The sequence below is a fragment of the Myotis nattereri genome (genome assembly GCF_964212035.1).
Source record: "Myotis nattereri genome assembly, chromosome: 17".
NCBI classification, from domain to species: Eukaryota; Metazoa; Chordata; class Mammalia; order Chiroptera; family Vespertilionidae; genus Myotis; species Myotis nattereri.
The window spans coordinates 38,928,400-38,945,402 of NC_138092.1; the positions used below are offsets into that span (position 1 = coordinate 38,928,400).

Here is a 17,003-nt window from a genome sequence, read left to right on the forward strand (position 1 = left end):
GGCAGCCCTGTGCTGTCAGCCACGTTTCCTGATGTACTCTGATTAGATATATAAACAGCTTCAGTCAAACAGAGCCGCGCTTTGCTGTTAGAAATATAAGATAAGGCCTCCATAAAGATTCATCAACAGCAGTGATGCTGTCCAAGTTAGGCCTGCGCCCTCGGAGCTTACAGCCTTTTTTTTTTTTTTTTTTTTTTTTTTTTTGATGTGTAAGAAGGGTCAGTAAGCAAAGAACCATGATTTATAATCATGTTTTAATAGTGGCTGGTGCGTGGCTAGGGGACACCTTGGGGAGAAGAAGGGGTTAAGAGGATTGAGCAGAGTCACAAGGCGGCCTTGCATGAAGAACCCAGCATGTGGTGGCATAAAAGTAACAGTTTGTATCTGCTATCAAGTGCCACCTGTCCCAGCTGAGAACAGGGAAGTGGGCTGCTGCCTGCCAGGTGCAGAGGCTTAGGAAGGTAGAACCCAGACTCCCCTGAAATGCAAATGAGTGAGTCAGTGAGAAAAATGAAGCCATCCAAAGCAAACATGTTATACCTGCATACCTTCATACCTTCCATGTGCCTGTTTCCCATACATCTTGTACTATAAACAAGTACAAGGTGGGAAAAGTTTAGGAATTTTATTTTAGCCCTGTGTTTAATTGGCATACATTTCAAAATACTCCTCTAACATTTGTGCCAAGGATGGACTAAGTGACCTAAAGGATTTTCCCAGCTCCAGGTTTCTTTGAACAAGAACATATGCCTTTTTTTTCTTTTTCTTTTTTTAATATATTTTTATTGATTTCAGAGAGGAAGGGAGAGAGATAGAAACATCAATGATGAGAGAGAATCATTAATCAGCTGCATCCTACAGGCCCCACTGGGGATCTAGCCCACAACCCAAGCATGTGCCCTGACAGGGAATCAAACCCTGATCTCCTGGTTCATAGGTCAATGCTCAACCACTGAGCCACACAGGCCAGGCAGCCTTTTCTAGATAATTTTAGGTATTTTTTCTCAGAAAGATAAAAAGGGTTGTCAACATCAGTGTTAAGGAAGGAAAAATGAGGTGAGTAAGAGGACTATCCACAGTTGCCTGGTGGGGAAATGTAAGAAGTTAACATCCTGGATGAAGTTTTAATGTGCTTTGCTATGTAAACACTGAGTGGCCAGATTTTTATGACCACCTGACATTTGTAGGCAAATTAGCCATACATTGCATCGTATGAAATATGGAAGCCGAAGGCCTGTTCGAACACCTTTGCTGTCTGCAGTTATCAAGATAAAACGTCTCCAATTCGCACAGGAACACAAGGATTGGACAGTTGAGCATTGGAAAAAAGTCATGTGATCCGATGAGTCACGTTTCCAGTTGCATCATGCAGATGGCAGAGTGAGAATTTGGCGGAAACAGCATGAAAGCATGCACCCCACATGAATGAGTGCAGCCCTTCAAGTTGGTGGGGGCAGTGTTATGGTTTGGGGCATGTTTTCCTGGCATGATTTGGGCCCTTTAATTCGTGTGGAACAATGTCTGAATAGCACAACATACCTAAGTATCACTGCTGATCAAGTTCATACTATCATGTTGATGGCGTATCCCAATGGAGACGCCTTCTTCCAACAAGACAATGTGCCATGCCACGGTGCTCGTATTGTGCAGGAGTGGTTTCAAGAACATGAGGGAGACTTTACCTTGCTTAGGTGGCCCCCACAATCACCAGATCTCAATCCAATTGAGCATTTGTGGGACGAAGTTAAAAGAGCCATCAGGCAGCTGGTTCCACAACCATCAAATCTCACAGAACTGGACAGTGCTACTCATCAGGCATGGTGTCAGATTCCTCGCATCACCTTTCAACATCTCGTGGAGTCAATGCCAAGAAGAATCATCACAGTATTGAAGGCAAAAGGTGGCCCAACGAAGTACTGATGGAATGGTCATAATAATCTGGCCACTCCGTGTGTGTGTGTGTGTGTGTGTGTGTGTGTGTGTATTTCCCATGTTCAAAGGCTGTTAAATCGCGTTGTTTACCCATATCTTCAGAAAAAATCACTTCTACTGTCATGGTAAACAACCTGCTTCCCTATTTATAATGGTCTGGCCCTCTAGCAACTTCAGCACGAAATTATAGCTAATTTGCCTACAAACGTCAGGTGGTCATAATAATCTGGCCATTCAGTGTATGTAATTTCTAAAGGATATTTTGCTTGCATACAGAGTGGATTACTCCCACTTTAATGATCATTTATGAATTTCCTAAATTAACCAATACAATTTCTACTCAATACTAAAAGTAATCGCTAACATTTGTTGAGCATTTACTGTGTACCCAGCACTGTTCCAAGCACTTTATAAAAATTAGCTAAGAACACTTTTTTCAGCAACCAAAGAGCTTGCTGCTCCCCCCGCCACCCCGCCTTAATCTTAGCCCATAGAATTATACATGCTAAATGCAAACCTTTCTTGAATTAAAATAATATTCTCCCAGGTTAACACCTGGTTTGGATTAACATTAAATATAAATATCTTTTATTCTTCAGAGATGATAGCTTTATTTTCTTGGAATTATTGTAACTAGTGGTTTCTATGTCTCTGAGCATGAAAATCAGGTGAAGAACTTTCCCAAACTGCCAGTTCCTGGACCAGACACCCCACTGCTGATTCTCTGAGGGTGGGACTAGGAGTCTGTGTTCTAACAAGGAAGATGCTATTTTTAATCCCCATCTCAGAAGTAACTGAGTCACAGTTAAGTAACAGCCTGAAGTTGCACTAGCAGTAAGTGATATTTCTGAATGCGAACACTGGATGATTGTAGGTTTTTAAAAAATTGTTCTTTAGTTGGTCTTTGTGCCATTTGTACTTCTATTACAAGCAGCATCTTTTCTTTGTACAAGGAACTCATACTAAAAGTGAAAGTGATATGAGGCTGCACTGAAGATACATTGGGGAGCATGGGCCACCTCTCAGGCTTCCAGAGAAATGCATGCCTATGGACTGTCTTCCGTTCTTTCCTTCAGATCAAATACCCTTAGGCTTGGTTTACACATGCAAATGGGTTTCTATGATTGGAATGACTGAGAGAGCCCCTCAGACTGAGGTGGGTCCATGTGGGTCTAGGACAGGGGTGGACAAACTTTTTGACTCGAGGGCCACAATGGGTTCTTAAACTGGACTGGAGGGCCGGAACAAAGGCATGGATGGAGTGTTTGTGTGAACTAATATAAATTCAAAGTAAACATCATTACATAAAAGGGTACGGTCTTTTTTTTTTTTAGTTTTATTCATTTCAAACGGGCCGTAGTTTGCCCAGGGCTGGTCTAGGAACTCGGCTGTAGACTGTAGAGAGGTCTGGGACCAATCGTGTTAGGGGAGGAAAGACAAGCCCGAAGCTAGAATCAGAAGCCCAGGGTGCCAGTCCTGTCCCAGTCATGGGTCGCTTCCTATCTGCACAGCCCTGAGCAAATCTCAAGGCCTCTCTGATATGACTTCTAGCTGTTGCCTTTGACATTTCAGGACCCCCCCCCCCCACCACCACCTCCTCCCACCCCCCTACCCCCACCTCCCCCTGTGAAGGACAGTGCCCTGGGCCTTGTCTGATGAGGTCCACAGCTTCCCCAAATGAAGGCTCTGAGCAGAGGTTTGGGGCAAGGATTTCATGAGCCCATTTGGGAATAAATGCTAATTTGTCAAGAGGGACAAAAAGTGAGTCTCTGATAAAAACCCAGGAATGGAGAGCCTTGGAAAAGGCTCATCTTCCGTTCCAATCAGCTTGTTTGACATGGCACTACCGCTCCGAGCCGCGGGTGTTAGGGAAGGACAGTGCACTGCAGAACCAACACTTGGTTCTGCGTGTCATTTTTAAAGTTCCAACAACATAGTTTCCCACATTTTCTCAGGAAAGGAATTTCATTTTATAAACATTATGCTCAAGGCCTTTACTGTAACAGTAAGTCATTTCCTTAATTTTGTCTTAATTCCCAAGTACACAATGCAGCGATAAACAGGTCTGACCTTTAACCATTTGAAGCTCTGAAGTATTTCTGTACAAATCCAGGAACACTGCAGGCAGAGTGCACAGGGCAAAAGAGATCAGGCTCCTGCCTGTTACAGCATGTTCTTCGGTGGCAATCTCCTGTTTATTCAAGGTAAAGAAGGGTCTTGCTACCACAGACTGGAATCAGACATAGCCGCTTGCACCCACAAGAGCTGAAGTTAAAGGACCATCTCTGTTTTTCAAACAAGCTGTGTTTACTCTGACCTCTCCAGGGTCTAGCCCAGCCCATTTCCTCGTCATGTTTATGCAGCATTCTCTGTTTACATATTTCTTCCCAAACCCTGATGGCAGCTCCACATATGGTGACTTTTCACCTCCATGAGGTAGCACCTTTCCCTTGTATGTCACATGGCACATTGATGAAAGAGCATAGTAATTGCCAAATGCATTCTCTTCTGCTGCTCACTGTCCGTTGATTACCTAGTACCATCTGAAATAGAAGTGAAATAGGCAACAGTTTCATTCATAACGAAATAGGACAATTTTTTTGCATCCCCACCTTTACAAAATTTAATTCATCCCACACTCCTGGTTAGGTTTAGGCCAGCGGTTCTCAACCTGTGGGTCGCGACTCCTTTGGTGGTCGAACAACCCTTTCACAGGGGTCGCCTAAGACCATCCTGCATATCAGATATTTACATGATGATTCATAACAGTAGCAACATTACAGTTATGAAGTAGCAACGAAAATAATTTTATGGTTGGGTCACAACATGAGGAACTGTATTTAAAGGGCCAGAAGGTTGAGAACCACTGGTATAGGCCTTTGCGCCCCACTTCTTACTATGATGTCTTTCAAAATGCAACTGCAACTGGTGAGTAAGCCTTTTGCCCTCAAATCAAGTACCTAGGAAATGCTCATTTTTGGTTTCTGACTCATCTTCCTATTTTCAGATGCAGTGCTAGGTGGACTTACAGAAATGCAAAGTAAGGAGGTAGTTCAAGAATTAGCACAAGTTCCTTAATGAGAAAATTGATCTAGGCTTGAGGGACATCCATGGGGGTAGCTCGAACACATTTTGTGAGGGTATCTTATAATTTTGTGACTAGACCTGTGAATGAGCCCATGCACAGTAACAGGAGATAAGTAGACCAGGTCTTCTGGAAATTCTAGAGAACAGTTAAGCAATGACCATTTTCGGTTTCTGTTTCTCTTCTGATGCAGTTTTAATTCCTGTAGAGTCTTATAGACTTTTATATAGCCCTGAATATTGCTCCTCTTCTCCAGGCTTATCAACCTTGGGCTATGACATCGGGGGAACAATTCTTTGTGGTGGGAGCTGTCCTGTACATCGTAGGATGTTGAGCACTATACTCATCAGATGTAAATAGCATTTCACCACCAAAATGTCCCTGTCCCCCATTCTCTGCCCTCCACTTTAATCTTACACTTCTCAAGTCCTGGGGTGCAGAGTAGGGAGCAGGCTGCATCTCCACCAAATGGGTAAAGGTAGGTACTTCCTATTGGCCACATGTGGACCTTAGAGAAGGAATTCAGTCACTACCCATTTTGTAGAGAACCCCTTCCTGGAGAATGAGGCACCTCGGCCAGAAATAGCTGGATATAGAACTTTGCATATAGAAAGTAAGGGGTGAGAGACAGCAGCCAGCCGGAGAGGAGACATAATCCACACCAGGGAACTTCAGTGAGAGGTCCCCAGTAGATGTTCAGGAACTCACAGTAGCATTCCATGGAAGCGTCCACTTTGGATGTCTACCATACCCACAGGAAACAGATGTTTGTGCTGCACTAATCAGTGAAAACTTTCCCCCTCCCCTCCCTGCAGGAGCCAGAGGCAGCAGACTGAACGTGGGAGGAGAGGTTGATGATAAAAGAGAGGAGGGGCCGAGGATGACACATCCTCTCCACACTGCAGGCTTCTCAGGCCAGCCCGGCTAGGCCAGGGCAATCAGGTTAAATTAGGTGAGAGCCTTTGGTTTTCAGAGTGAACTTTTTATTAGCTAACAGTGACTGGATGGAGGCAAAAGAAATGAGTCCTCAGTGTGCATTTGTGGGGTCAGACTTAGAGTGAATTACCTGCAGTTTGTAATTTGCCTGGTCTTCAGCACTGTCACAGGCATATTCCCAACTCTGAGATCCTCAAAGTACGTGGAAACAACGCACATCCTGCATTAAATTGTCATTATGAGGTGGAGCAGACATTCAATAGGAAAATAAAATGCCCTAAAGAAGAAAAATATTGGCTTCTGTTCACAGGTGGCCTGAAGGTTGTCCCGGCCCCACCCTTTTTGGTTTCTTCTCCTGTAAACCATTGACTTTCCCAGGTATGTTCTTGCTCCTTACAGTTCCTTTAATGTCTCCATCCTGTAGCCTATGGTGATGAGACACATCACTGTCCAGTGTTCTTTTTAGACTCGGTGGGAAGGGAACAGCCACAAAGCTACTGTATCACCACCACCATCATCATCATCATTATCATCATCATCATCCCCCTGGTGTAACGAGGTAATTTTAAGTGGTTTTCAGATAAGACATTAAGTAATGTCAAACCACCCACTGATGAAGTTATTTCCTTTTCATTTGATGGCCTCCTGGATGTTGCCGGGTGGCACCGGTCATACCTGTTGACATTTCATCTGTGAGCAGATCTCAAGCTCAGAGGTGGCATTCAATAGCATTGTTCTGTTTTCATTGCATTATTTTTATGATCGCTTTCTATTTATTACAAACAATATTGCCTTTATTAATGGTAGCATTTAAAGTAGCCTTTAGAGCAGCGGTTCTCAACCTGTGGGTCGCAACCCCTTTGGGGGTCAAACGACCCTTTCACAGGGGTCACCTAAGACCATCGGAAAACACATATATAATTACATATTGTTTTTGTGATTAATCACTATGCTTTAATTATGTTCAATTTGTAACAATGAAAATACATCCTGCATATCAGATATTTACATTATGATTCATAAGCCCTAACCGGTTTGGCTCAGTGGATAGAGTGTCGGCCTTCGGACTCAAGGGTCCCAGGTTCGATTCCAGTCAAGGGCATGTACCTTGGTTGCGGGCACATACCCAGTAGGGAGTGTGCAGGAGGCAAACCTCAATAAGCCAAATGTTTCTAACCTCAATAAGCTCCAGAAGAATGCTCTGCCGCCTGTGGGACCCCACGACCACTGGCTGGCAACCTGATTGGCACAGGTGGCCAGGCAAGTAATCCTTCCCACATCGGATGGAGAGGAGGAAGTGACACCCACTGGTGCGTCCACTACCCTGGTATCAAATGCCCTGGCTCCCTCCCTGGCCTCACAGCCCAGCTAGTCATTGGCTATACCCATTGCATCCTGCTCAGCAACCAGGAGGGGCGCCTCCATGGGACATGCTGGTCTCCAGTGGTGCAGTGGCTAACAGCAGGGGCTCTTGTCAATGGCCTAACACTCCCACCATGGCTGATTTTGAAATGGCAGTGTCTGAAACGGGGCTGGCACATTCCTGAGGATGGGGCACTTACTCCTGGAGCCAGTAGCAGCAGGCTCCAGCACCCTCTGCAAGTCATCCCCACTGCAAGAATGTTACTAGCCCTTCCCTAGTCTGTTTTCTTCTAAATTTTAAGCTCCAGAGAGAAGAAACCACATCTGTTTTATTCACCACTAGGGGCCCAGTGTATGAATTTGTGCACCTTGAAAGGAACTGTGGGTCCTGAGACTGCAGTGGGCACAGGGGCAGGTCTTGGCCCATCCTCCAAGCCCCCACCCAGCCCCTCCCGCCATGACCCCAGGTCCCCTGTCTGCCAGCAGCCCCACTCTCACTGCCGCCACTCCCAGGTGCTGATGGTGTCGGCCCCACTCTCACCCACTGAAGGTGTGGAGAGATTGGGGCTGGTGCCAGCAGCAGGTGCAAGCAGGGCCAGCGTCATCAGTGGGTGCAAGCAGCAGCTGCTACCACAATTGCCCCTCAGGAGCAGAGGGAGGTGGAGAAGCCCTGAGGGGCAATCGGGGCCAGCAGCCGCTGCTCGCACCTGCTGATGGCACCAAGCAATTGGGGCCAGAGCTGGGCACCGGTGGGAGCAAAGAATTTTCAGTAACCACTAGAGGCTCACCCCGATAACAGCAACCAGCACTCTGCCTTAGTCTGGTGCCCTCGCTCACCTGCTCCGCCATCCCGCCGCGGCTGACGCCGGCCATGTTCCACACTCTGCCATCTGCTGTGGATGCCGGCCATGTTCCACCCGTGCCCCATGGTGGTCAGTGCACATCATAGCGACCGGTTGTTTGGTTGTTCCACCATTCGGTCTATTTGCATAGTAGCTTTTTATTATATAGGATGGTAACACCTAGCTGATGCCCCACAGAGTTATTGGCTACTATGTATTGGTGAGGATCTGAGGTTAAAAGGAATCTCCTCAAGGGCCCCAGTTCTTCAGATTTTAAAGACTTGGAAAAAAAAAAATTTATATATATATATATATATCTCCAGTTGCAGGCTCCATCTGTTGCAGAAGACCAAAGAAATACCAAGCATGCTTCCTAGAGTAAGGGAGGGACCCCGTTTATTAACACTAGTGGACTCCGGGAATAATTTCCAAACCAGAGTGAGTAACACGCAGAGGCTTCGCTTTTTATAACCTTCAGGGGTCTTTATCTTGCAGATGTGGTTCTGCCCCCTTTCGTGGGCTTACAGGAAGGCCCCCAGGTGTTGGGGTCCCCAGGCCATATCCGATTATCTGTCCTAAGGCAAGCGATAATGACCTCCCCGCCCTGCCCCCAGGGCAGTGCATTGTTCAGTTTTTATGGCCTGACACACCTTGCAAGACCAGTTTCCTCCTCACATCCCCAGTGTGGGGTGTGCAGGAGGCAGCCAATCCATGATTATCACTTGCTCACTCCCACCTGTGTACTCCCTGTCTCTCTAAATTTGTCTCTCTCTCCAGTCCCTCACGTGGGGTTGAACAAGCCTCTCTGACATGAGCTGCAGTTTCATGGTCTAGCACAGAGGGAGACCAATAGACAGAGAGGAAGTCAGGCCTTCAATTCAGTCCCGACATCGCCTTGCGTGAGCTCAGATCCTGACAGATGTTGCCTCAGCTGAGACCACAGCCCATGTCCTGAGAGACAATGTCCTGGCAGAAGCACCCAGCTGAGGCGGGCTGGATTCCTCACAGCCAGAAAGTGGGAGAAAGTGTGTGCTTGTTGGTTAAACCACTGACATTGGGGTAATGTTGTCACGTAGCCGTAGATCACTAATGCAGTTGTCTCCACACCGGGCCTTGAGCCTGACCTCTCCTTCCGTATCTCTTCTTACAAAACCTTTGTGGATATTTGTCCATTTCAGAGACCAGATCGAACAAAGCTGTCTCTGCCGTGAGGCTAAGACTTACCCTCAGTAGCTACAACTGGAGATGAACAAGACATTGAATCTTTTATGAAAATTTGGTTTAGCTACCTTAGGGGTTGGCACCTGACTTAAAGCACCGTCAAGTCTCACAAGTTCATTTATTACAGGTCTTATCCGAGCCTTTACTAAGCCGGTGTGCATTGTGAGCCAGGAGTGGGGGTGTTAGAGTAGGTAGCATTTCCATATTTGACCAGAGGTTTTTTTATTATTTATTTATTTCTTTAAATATATTTTTTATTGATTTCAGAGATTAAGGGAGAATGAGAGAGAGATAGAAACATCAATGAGAGAATCATTGATTGGCTGCACACCCCACCATAGGGGTCAAGTCCACAATCTGGGCATGTGCCCTGACCGGAATCAAACAATGACCTCCTGGTTCATAGGTCAGTGCTCAACCACTGAGCTATGCCGGCCAGGCAGACTAGAGGTTAAGTTATGGATCCAGTGGTAACAGTGTGAAGTCTTCACAAGAGCAGTGTGCTCAGCCTGTGATGTGCATGGAAACCACCAGGCCATCTGGGTCGCATCAGGTACTGCTTTTCTGAGATTCTGCATTTCTAACAAGCCCTGGGGATGCTCGTGCTGCTGGCCCACTATGCAGAGTAAGGCACTAGGACATACTAGGGTCGAGAAGAAATATTCGCCACCCAGCAAGAGGGCAAATGACTCCACTGAAGCACATCTCACTCCCGGTGAGGACCACTGTTTAAACAGGGAGGCTGCCCAGAGGGGACAGGAGAATGTGGGGCAAACCCACACGAAGAGCAAGCTCTGGAGGGAGCAAAGGGCAAGAGGAAATGTGAAGGACGAGCTTATGCAGGGCAGGTCTCATTCAGCTGACGTTCAGGTGGTGAGTTTGTTGGGGAAGGGACATGGGGTGGTCAAATAGCCCCTCTATTGGCATATGGACTAAGGTGACTTCATTTTTTGTCATTAAAACCTAGGTAAGGGGGAAAGAAAGCCAGACCCAGTACTGGTTCAGATCTAGTTACTCTTGTCTCTCTTTACCCACAAACTCAAGTTGCATGGGTTACTCTTTAATTTATTGTTCAGAACGGGATATTAATGTCAGACATTGGAAGGGGAAAAGCTGGCAGACATAAAAATAGGTTAAGCTGGGTCAGGTAAGGAGCTCACACCAGGCAACAATCAGGGAGTTAAAGGTTCATAAACTCTTCCCTCTCCTGCAGACATACCCTCTTTCTGACCAGGCTCTATTCTTGCCTGGGAACCTCGGCTTGGCACCCGTGTTGCTGCAGCTGCAGCGGCTGCTGCTCTCTGCTGGCTGCCTTGCCTAGGAGGCTCTCCTCTCCGGTCCCTTGGCAACTGCGTTTTAATAAACTGTGGGTCACACGATTCATAAATGTAGAGCTAGGATTAGCCTAATGGAGGTGTGTTAAGGTTCTCCCACAGCGTCTACCAATGATTCATTTCTACCAGTTATAGCTTGACATATTTTGATAACTTATTTGAAACAAAAACTTTAGTAACTCACAACTTCCTAACAGATCAAAACCTCAATCTGGGTAAAGCACTATTTTTGCCTATGTTTCATTTTCCTTGAGTTATTTCTATTAAGTTCATTTTGTCACTCCTGTTTTTACATTTTATATTTTTCTTTGCTCATCTTTCTGTAATGCTAATTTAGATTATTCTCTAGGAATTAAAATTTTTTTTTAAAATATATTTTATTGATTTTTTACAGAGAGGAAGGGAGAGAGATAGAGAGCTAGAAACATCGATGAGAGAGAAACATCGATCAGCTGCCTCCTGCACATCTCCCACTGGGGATATGCCCGCAACCCAGGTACATGCCCTTGACCGGAATCGAACCTGGGACCTTTCAGTCCGCAGGCCGACGCTCTATCCACTGAGCCAAACCGGTTTCTGCTAGGAATTAAAATTTTAAACCCAAATGGAGAGTATTTTGCCTTCAGTGATTTTTATGTTTGTGATCAGGATTTATAGGTTTTATTTGTATAGTCTTGTTTATGCTTTTGGATTTTTGTGGGTCTTGATGCTTTTCCTTTTTTAAAGCTTTTTTTATATCATTTGTTTATTTTCTTCTTTTAGTGTACTGATAGATAGTTATTCTATTTAAATTGTGTTTATGGTTACAATTTTTAAAAGGAATTATCCAACCTAGGCTTCAAATGTCAGGTATGAAACAGTGTCTTTAACTTTGATTTGAATAGAATGGACTCCTTGCTGAGAATGGGTGATTTAGAATGTTTACCATCCCCTGCTCACTCCCTCCCCCCCCCCAACACACACACCTCCCACCTTTGAAATGCAAACACTTGGTTTTTGTAGTTGTAAGAGCCTTTGTTGCTCAATGCTGAAGGCATACTCTGCAGTTACACAGAGCTTGGTCTTTGAAATGTGCGGGTTAGTCATCTCCCCATAAACGTGTGTGCTGTGTCATGCATATCACGCCAGTGTTCCACCTCTGGGAACTTTTGTTAATTAGTGAGAATTCATAGGGGTCTCTTCTTCCAAAGGTTAGGCTCAGGTATGATCAGTTAAAAATAAGTTTTAAAATATCACAAAACAGCCATCCAATGCCCAGCATTGGAGGGAAACATTCTTTCACATTTCTGCCCTGCGTTTTATTGCTCTTGTCTTATCTGGTGGAATTGTCACATGTCAAATGGTGCTCCTCATTATGGTGAAAAATGAAATGAAAGGTGCTTTCCCCCCATTACCTTCTGTCCTGAAGCAGCCAAAATATACACACAGGGCAGCAGCAGGACAGTTTGCCTTTCTCGAACTTGTTTGAAAAGCACAGCGCAGGCAGGCTCAGTCCAGCTGGGAATTCCCTGAGTCCCCGGTGTCATTAGCAGTGCAGGGCCGAGGCCACCCCGAGCTGACTTTTTGGAATATTTACATGGTAAGGTTAAGTTGGAGGTGTATTTTTGTTCGTGTTGCCTTAAGTCTTCTCCTTTTAAGGTTATGATAGCTGCTTCGAGACTAAGTGGTTGTTTTTCTTTATCAGTGACACATTTTTTCTTTCATTCGAAAGCATCTGATACTTCTTGCCTTTAATCAAAAATTGTAATTACACATATAAAACTATGTATATTAATATAACTGTTAGTGGAGAATTGCGTGGATTTCCCTTCTCCTTTGCTAGTGGAGTGGGGTTTGGGGTTGCCGCTAGAGTAAGAATTTCCGGAGGCCCCCAAGGGAGGATGAGATGTAGTAGAAAGCTTTGTTTACATAGAATTACATCCCTGGGTTGCAGAAGTCCCATTTCCCTTAAACCAGTCCTGGAAAACATGCAGCCGGTGATCCAGCAGAGCTTAAAAGCAAAGCCAGTGTCCAGTGTTTCCGTTCCAGGGTGGAGTTGAATCCGGCACAGCATCAGGCTAGTAGTCCATCAGTCCATGGGGTCCACATGATTGTGGGCCATGTGGGCAAGTGTGAGCACTGCACAAGCCAAGAGTCAGCAAAAGCAGTGAGAGAGCAAGAGAGAGAGAGAGCCAAGAGAAGGGAAGGGACTCCTTTGTTCAGGAGCGTGTGTGTGGTGCACACAATGATAGTGAGCAGTTGTTGGAAGCCCTGTACTAGATGGACAGAAGGTGACATGGTCATATCTTGTAGACAGAATGCCCATTGTAAAGAGGTAAGATAGAGAGCAAGAACCAGCATGATAGCACCTCTATAAATAAAAGCACACCCCAAACAACACTGTTCAGCATAACACAAGGATACATACATGGCCAAAGAGATTCACCAAAGTGGGTGTCTCCTGGGGAATAAAAAAGAGAATTGGTGCAAAGAGGAAAATAAATTAGGAGCAGTACCTTGAGTGGGATGAATGCAGTTACACCACTTCCAGCCCCTTATTCATGGATCAGAGTTCTATCTGCCTTTTGTGTAAAATCAGTTTCATATATTTTGTCCAATAGTTTTTGGATGGGGAGGGAAGTTAGTCCAAAGTCCATTATTTATCATAGCTAGAGAAAGAAATGCCTCTTAACCTTTTAAAATTACTTTAGTACGTTTGCATTTCTATTTTCTTCTTCTCTTTCTATTGCAATGTTTTAGTTGTATCATTTCTACACATGGCTTATAAATGGCAGACAAGGGTCATGATCACAGACAATGGTAAATACCTTTTTCAAATAATTTATATCTTATTTGTCATTTACTGCAGCCTGGATGTTTGTGTTCCCCCAAATTCATATGTTAAAATCCTAACCCCCGAAGGTGATTGTATTGAGAGGAGGGGTGTTTGGGAGGTAATTAGGTCAGGAAGGCAGAGCCCTCCCGGGTGAGATTAATGCTCTTATCCAAGAGGTTCCAGAGAGATCCTTCCTTCTTTTCATCATTTGAGAATAAAACAAGTCTGTGACCCTGATGAGGGCCCTCACCCAACCATGCTGACACCCTCATCTAGGACTCCTAGCCTCCAGAACAGTTGTTTATTTTAATTTTTTTTTAAAAAAGAGAGAAGCACCTTGAAAAGATGAATGAAGAGGCATGTGACTGACACTGGACATCAAAAGAGAAAAGGGCGTATGCGATGGAGGCATTTTTACAAATCTCAAAAAAACTAAATGCAAAGAACGTCTCTCAATAATCACTGAGGTGGCTATATAGGTTTTACATTTATTATGATCACTAAGAAACAAAAAATACAGAAATAACACATGCTATCTGTAGTAAAGTCATGCATATCACAAGGCCTGTGGATTTGAGCCTCAGAGTGGCATCAGGTGTGCTGGGAGCAGAAGGGTGGGGTCATTTATTACCGTCAGAACAGAGCACACAGGGTTCCACCCACAGGATCTTCCAACACAAAAGAGTATGCCAGATGGAAGCAGCTGAGGCGACTCTGCACTGTCCAATGCATTACACGTTATATAATTATCATCATTATCCAGCAAGACTCTAGTATTGACATTTGCATTCTAGCTCACCCGTTACATTTATTACTCCTTATCATCAAAAATGTATGTGCTAGCAAATCACTTTCCACCCATTCAAATAGTGAGGTAAAGTCCAACTTGAACATATCAGCAAGGATATTCCCAATGCAGAGTGACTGGCAGAAAATGTGATTAGAAAGAGATAGTTTACTTCTACACGGGATTTGGCTTCAGAGGGAGGGAAACAGAATCAGCTTACTGCCTTTTCCTCACTCTCTCCACACTGGCGATCAGACCCCAAGTATATATTGTGCATGTGTGTTAATATGCAGGAGATGCACGCGCAGGAAGCCCACTGCTAAAGGGTGACTCCTGCTAAGGGTTCTGCGTTTGGGCCCTTACTGCTTTCAGCACGGAATTCCACTTGCTATTCCTTTGCTCCTGCTGCTCTCTCTTATAGCGGTCTTGGAAAGAACTATGGTTATCTTCGTCCTCTGTCTCCGAGATGATTTCCATCTTCTGAATGATGAGTTTAATAAGCTCATGCTGTTTTTCCAGAAGAGAAGTCACGTCCTTCAGCCTAAAGGGACATACAGGTTTCATGAGTTTATTTCAGCCCTCCACGTGCACAAGGCCTGGGGACCAGGAGTGCTAACAGGTATCGGGTTACCTGTGCTCAGGTTACAGCCTCCGGACAGTCAGAATCCTGGTCAGGAACACATATTTTCAAAGTATAAGCGATTTTCCTACGGTTATACTATTGGTTCACAGCTGGTTTATTTAGGTTTCCATTTTAAAGATTAAAATACCGTTGCACAGAAAGGTTAAGTGCCTTGAACTCAGGTAAATGAACCCTAAAGCCCTTGCATTTAACCACTGTACACTATGCATCTGCTCCTGGGATCCTCACAATCTTTCAGAGCTTTGATGTATGACTGGAGATGGCTCATGAGGGATGCAAGCAGCTCAGGATAGTGTTGGGTGAGTAGCAGCAAATAAGTTGTTGGAGGTTCTAGAAACTCTCTCATGATTCCCAAGCCCCTGGCAGCATCATTGAGTTAAAGCATGCCTTAATACAGAAGATAAACACAAATATACAGTGTAACCCTTTACTATGCATCATTATTTAAGACTTTTGAGTTTCTCAAATATGGATAAAAGAAGAAATACATACCGGTATTTCTGCTTCAATATTTCTACTTCTAAAGCTGTATCCGCATTTGGTATTTCTTGTCTTACTTCTTGGGTGCAAAATAATTGGTGAAATATGCACTGTGGGATAAAAGATTAATAGTTACTCACATTAAACTCAGTTCGGAAACTATTTCCTGAACACGTGCCATAACTCAGCTTCTGAACCAGGGCGTGCTAGCACAGGTATCTAACGAGAGCCATGCCCTCAAGGAGCTCACAGTCTGTTGAGAGAAATAGACATGCAAAGAGCTGTATAACAAAATTATACACATAACAGAGCAAAGTACAGGATATATAAATAATACAAACGGAGGGGTAAACTGGAGTGGAGGACTGTTTAGGAAAAGGTTTAAGTGAATCATTTTCATGAGGAAATTCTCATGAAAAATATCCATCGTAAGTGGCGGTATTTCATCCTGACCTGTGTTGCTCAGTGATTGGAGCGCTGTGTGCACTGAAGGGTATTGGGTTCAATTCCAGGTCGAGGGCACAGCCTGGGTTGCAGGTTACATCAGAGCTACCAGGGTATGTGCAGGAGGCTACAGGGCTATTTATGTGTCTCTCTCAAATTGGTGTTTCTCTCTCTCTCTTTCTCTCTACCTCCCTCCCACTCCCTCTGAAAAGCAATGGAGAAAGTATCCTCAGGTGAGATTAACAACAAAATAAGTGGTGGTATTTCACACAATATAAGCTATTTCTCTCAAACTGCTCAGCATCGTATGCAACACAACTGAATTTCACATGGGGACATTTCTGAAATGCTATTTTAATATTTTTAAAATTTAGGATCTTTAAATGATTGGTGAACTAGAGAGGATCGAAGGCAGATGTGAAATGACCAGGAGTGAGGTAATTCTAGGAGTCTAGGCAAGAGGAGATCACCCAGCAAGTCTGATGGCTTAAACCTGTGATTGACTGACGCGAGAGGATAAGAAGAGGGAGGGGCAATGTCAAGGCTGCCATCTGCACAGGCAAATGGTGTGGATGTCGATTGACATAAGCAACTTTGGAGAAGGATGAGCTTTTCCACCCTTTCTCTGTAGGGGATGTTGGGAGGGAGTGATTTGTGGGAAGAGTGAAAGGCATGAGCTTGTTTTGCAAGAGTTTGTTTTAAACATTCTGAATTTCAGGGACCTCAGACACACCAGGGAAGATGTCAAGTCAACAGCTGGATACAGGGGCCAGAATGCACAGAAGAGCTGTAGGCCAGAGACATTAATCGCTGAGCTCCTGTGTTAGGTGGTAATTGCAACCATGGATGTTAGTGAAATCAGATAGGGCGATAGTGTAAAGTCAGAGTAAAGCATAGGCTAACACTTAGGTTCCCTTTATCATGTTATGACTACACAATGGAAACTTATCCTACAAAGAACTCAGAAAAAATATTCATAGAGAGGGGGCCCAGGCATGGTTAAGATTAGCATCCAGTACTTCTGACTCTTAGTATTCTTTCCCATTATAATACAGCTAGAGGCCCGGTGCACGAAATTCGAGCACAGGGGTGGGGGAGGATCCCTCACCCCTGCCTGCACCC

General features: G+C 44.7%; 1 protein-coding gene across 1 annotated transcript in view; it reads right to left on the reverse strand.

The window, feature by feature from the left end:
• Window positions 1–14,650: 14,650 nt before the first annotated feature.
• The window catches only part of TRPA1 (transient receptor potential cation channel subfamily A member 1), a gene marked incomplete at its 3' end in the record, with an annotated part of 45,797 nt that continues 43,444 nt past the window's right edge, over window positions 14,651–17,003 (reverse strand). The window contains exons 26-27 of the mRNA XM_081111764.1: window positions 15,450–15,547; window positions 14,651–14,855 (exon numbers count right to left, since the gene is read on the reverse strand). Coding sequence (XP_080967890.1) covers window positions 14,651–14,855; window positions 15,450–15,547 — 303 coding nt within the window. The remainder of the gene's footprint in view (window positions 14,856–15,449; window positions 15,548–17,003) is intronic.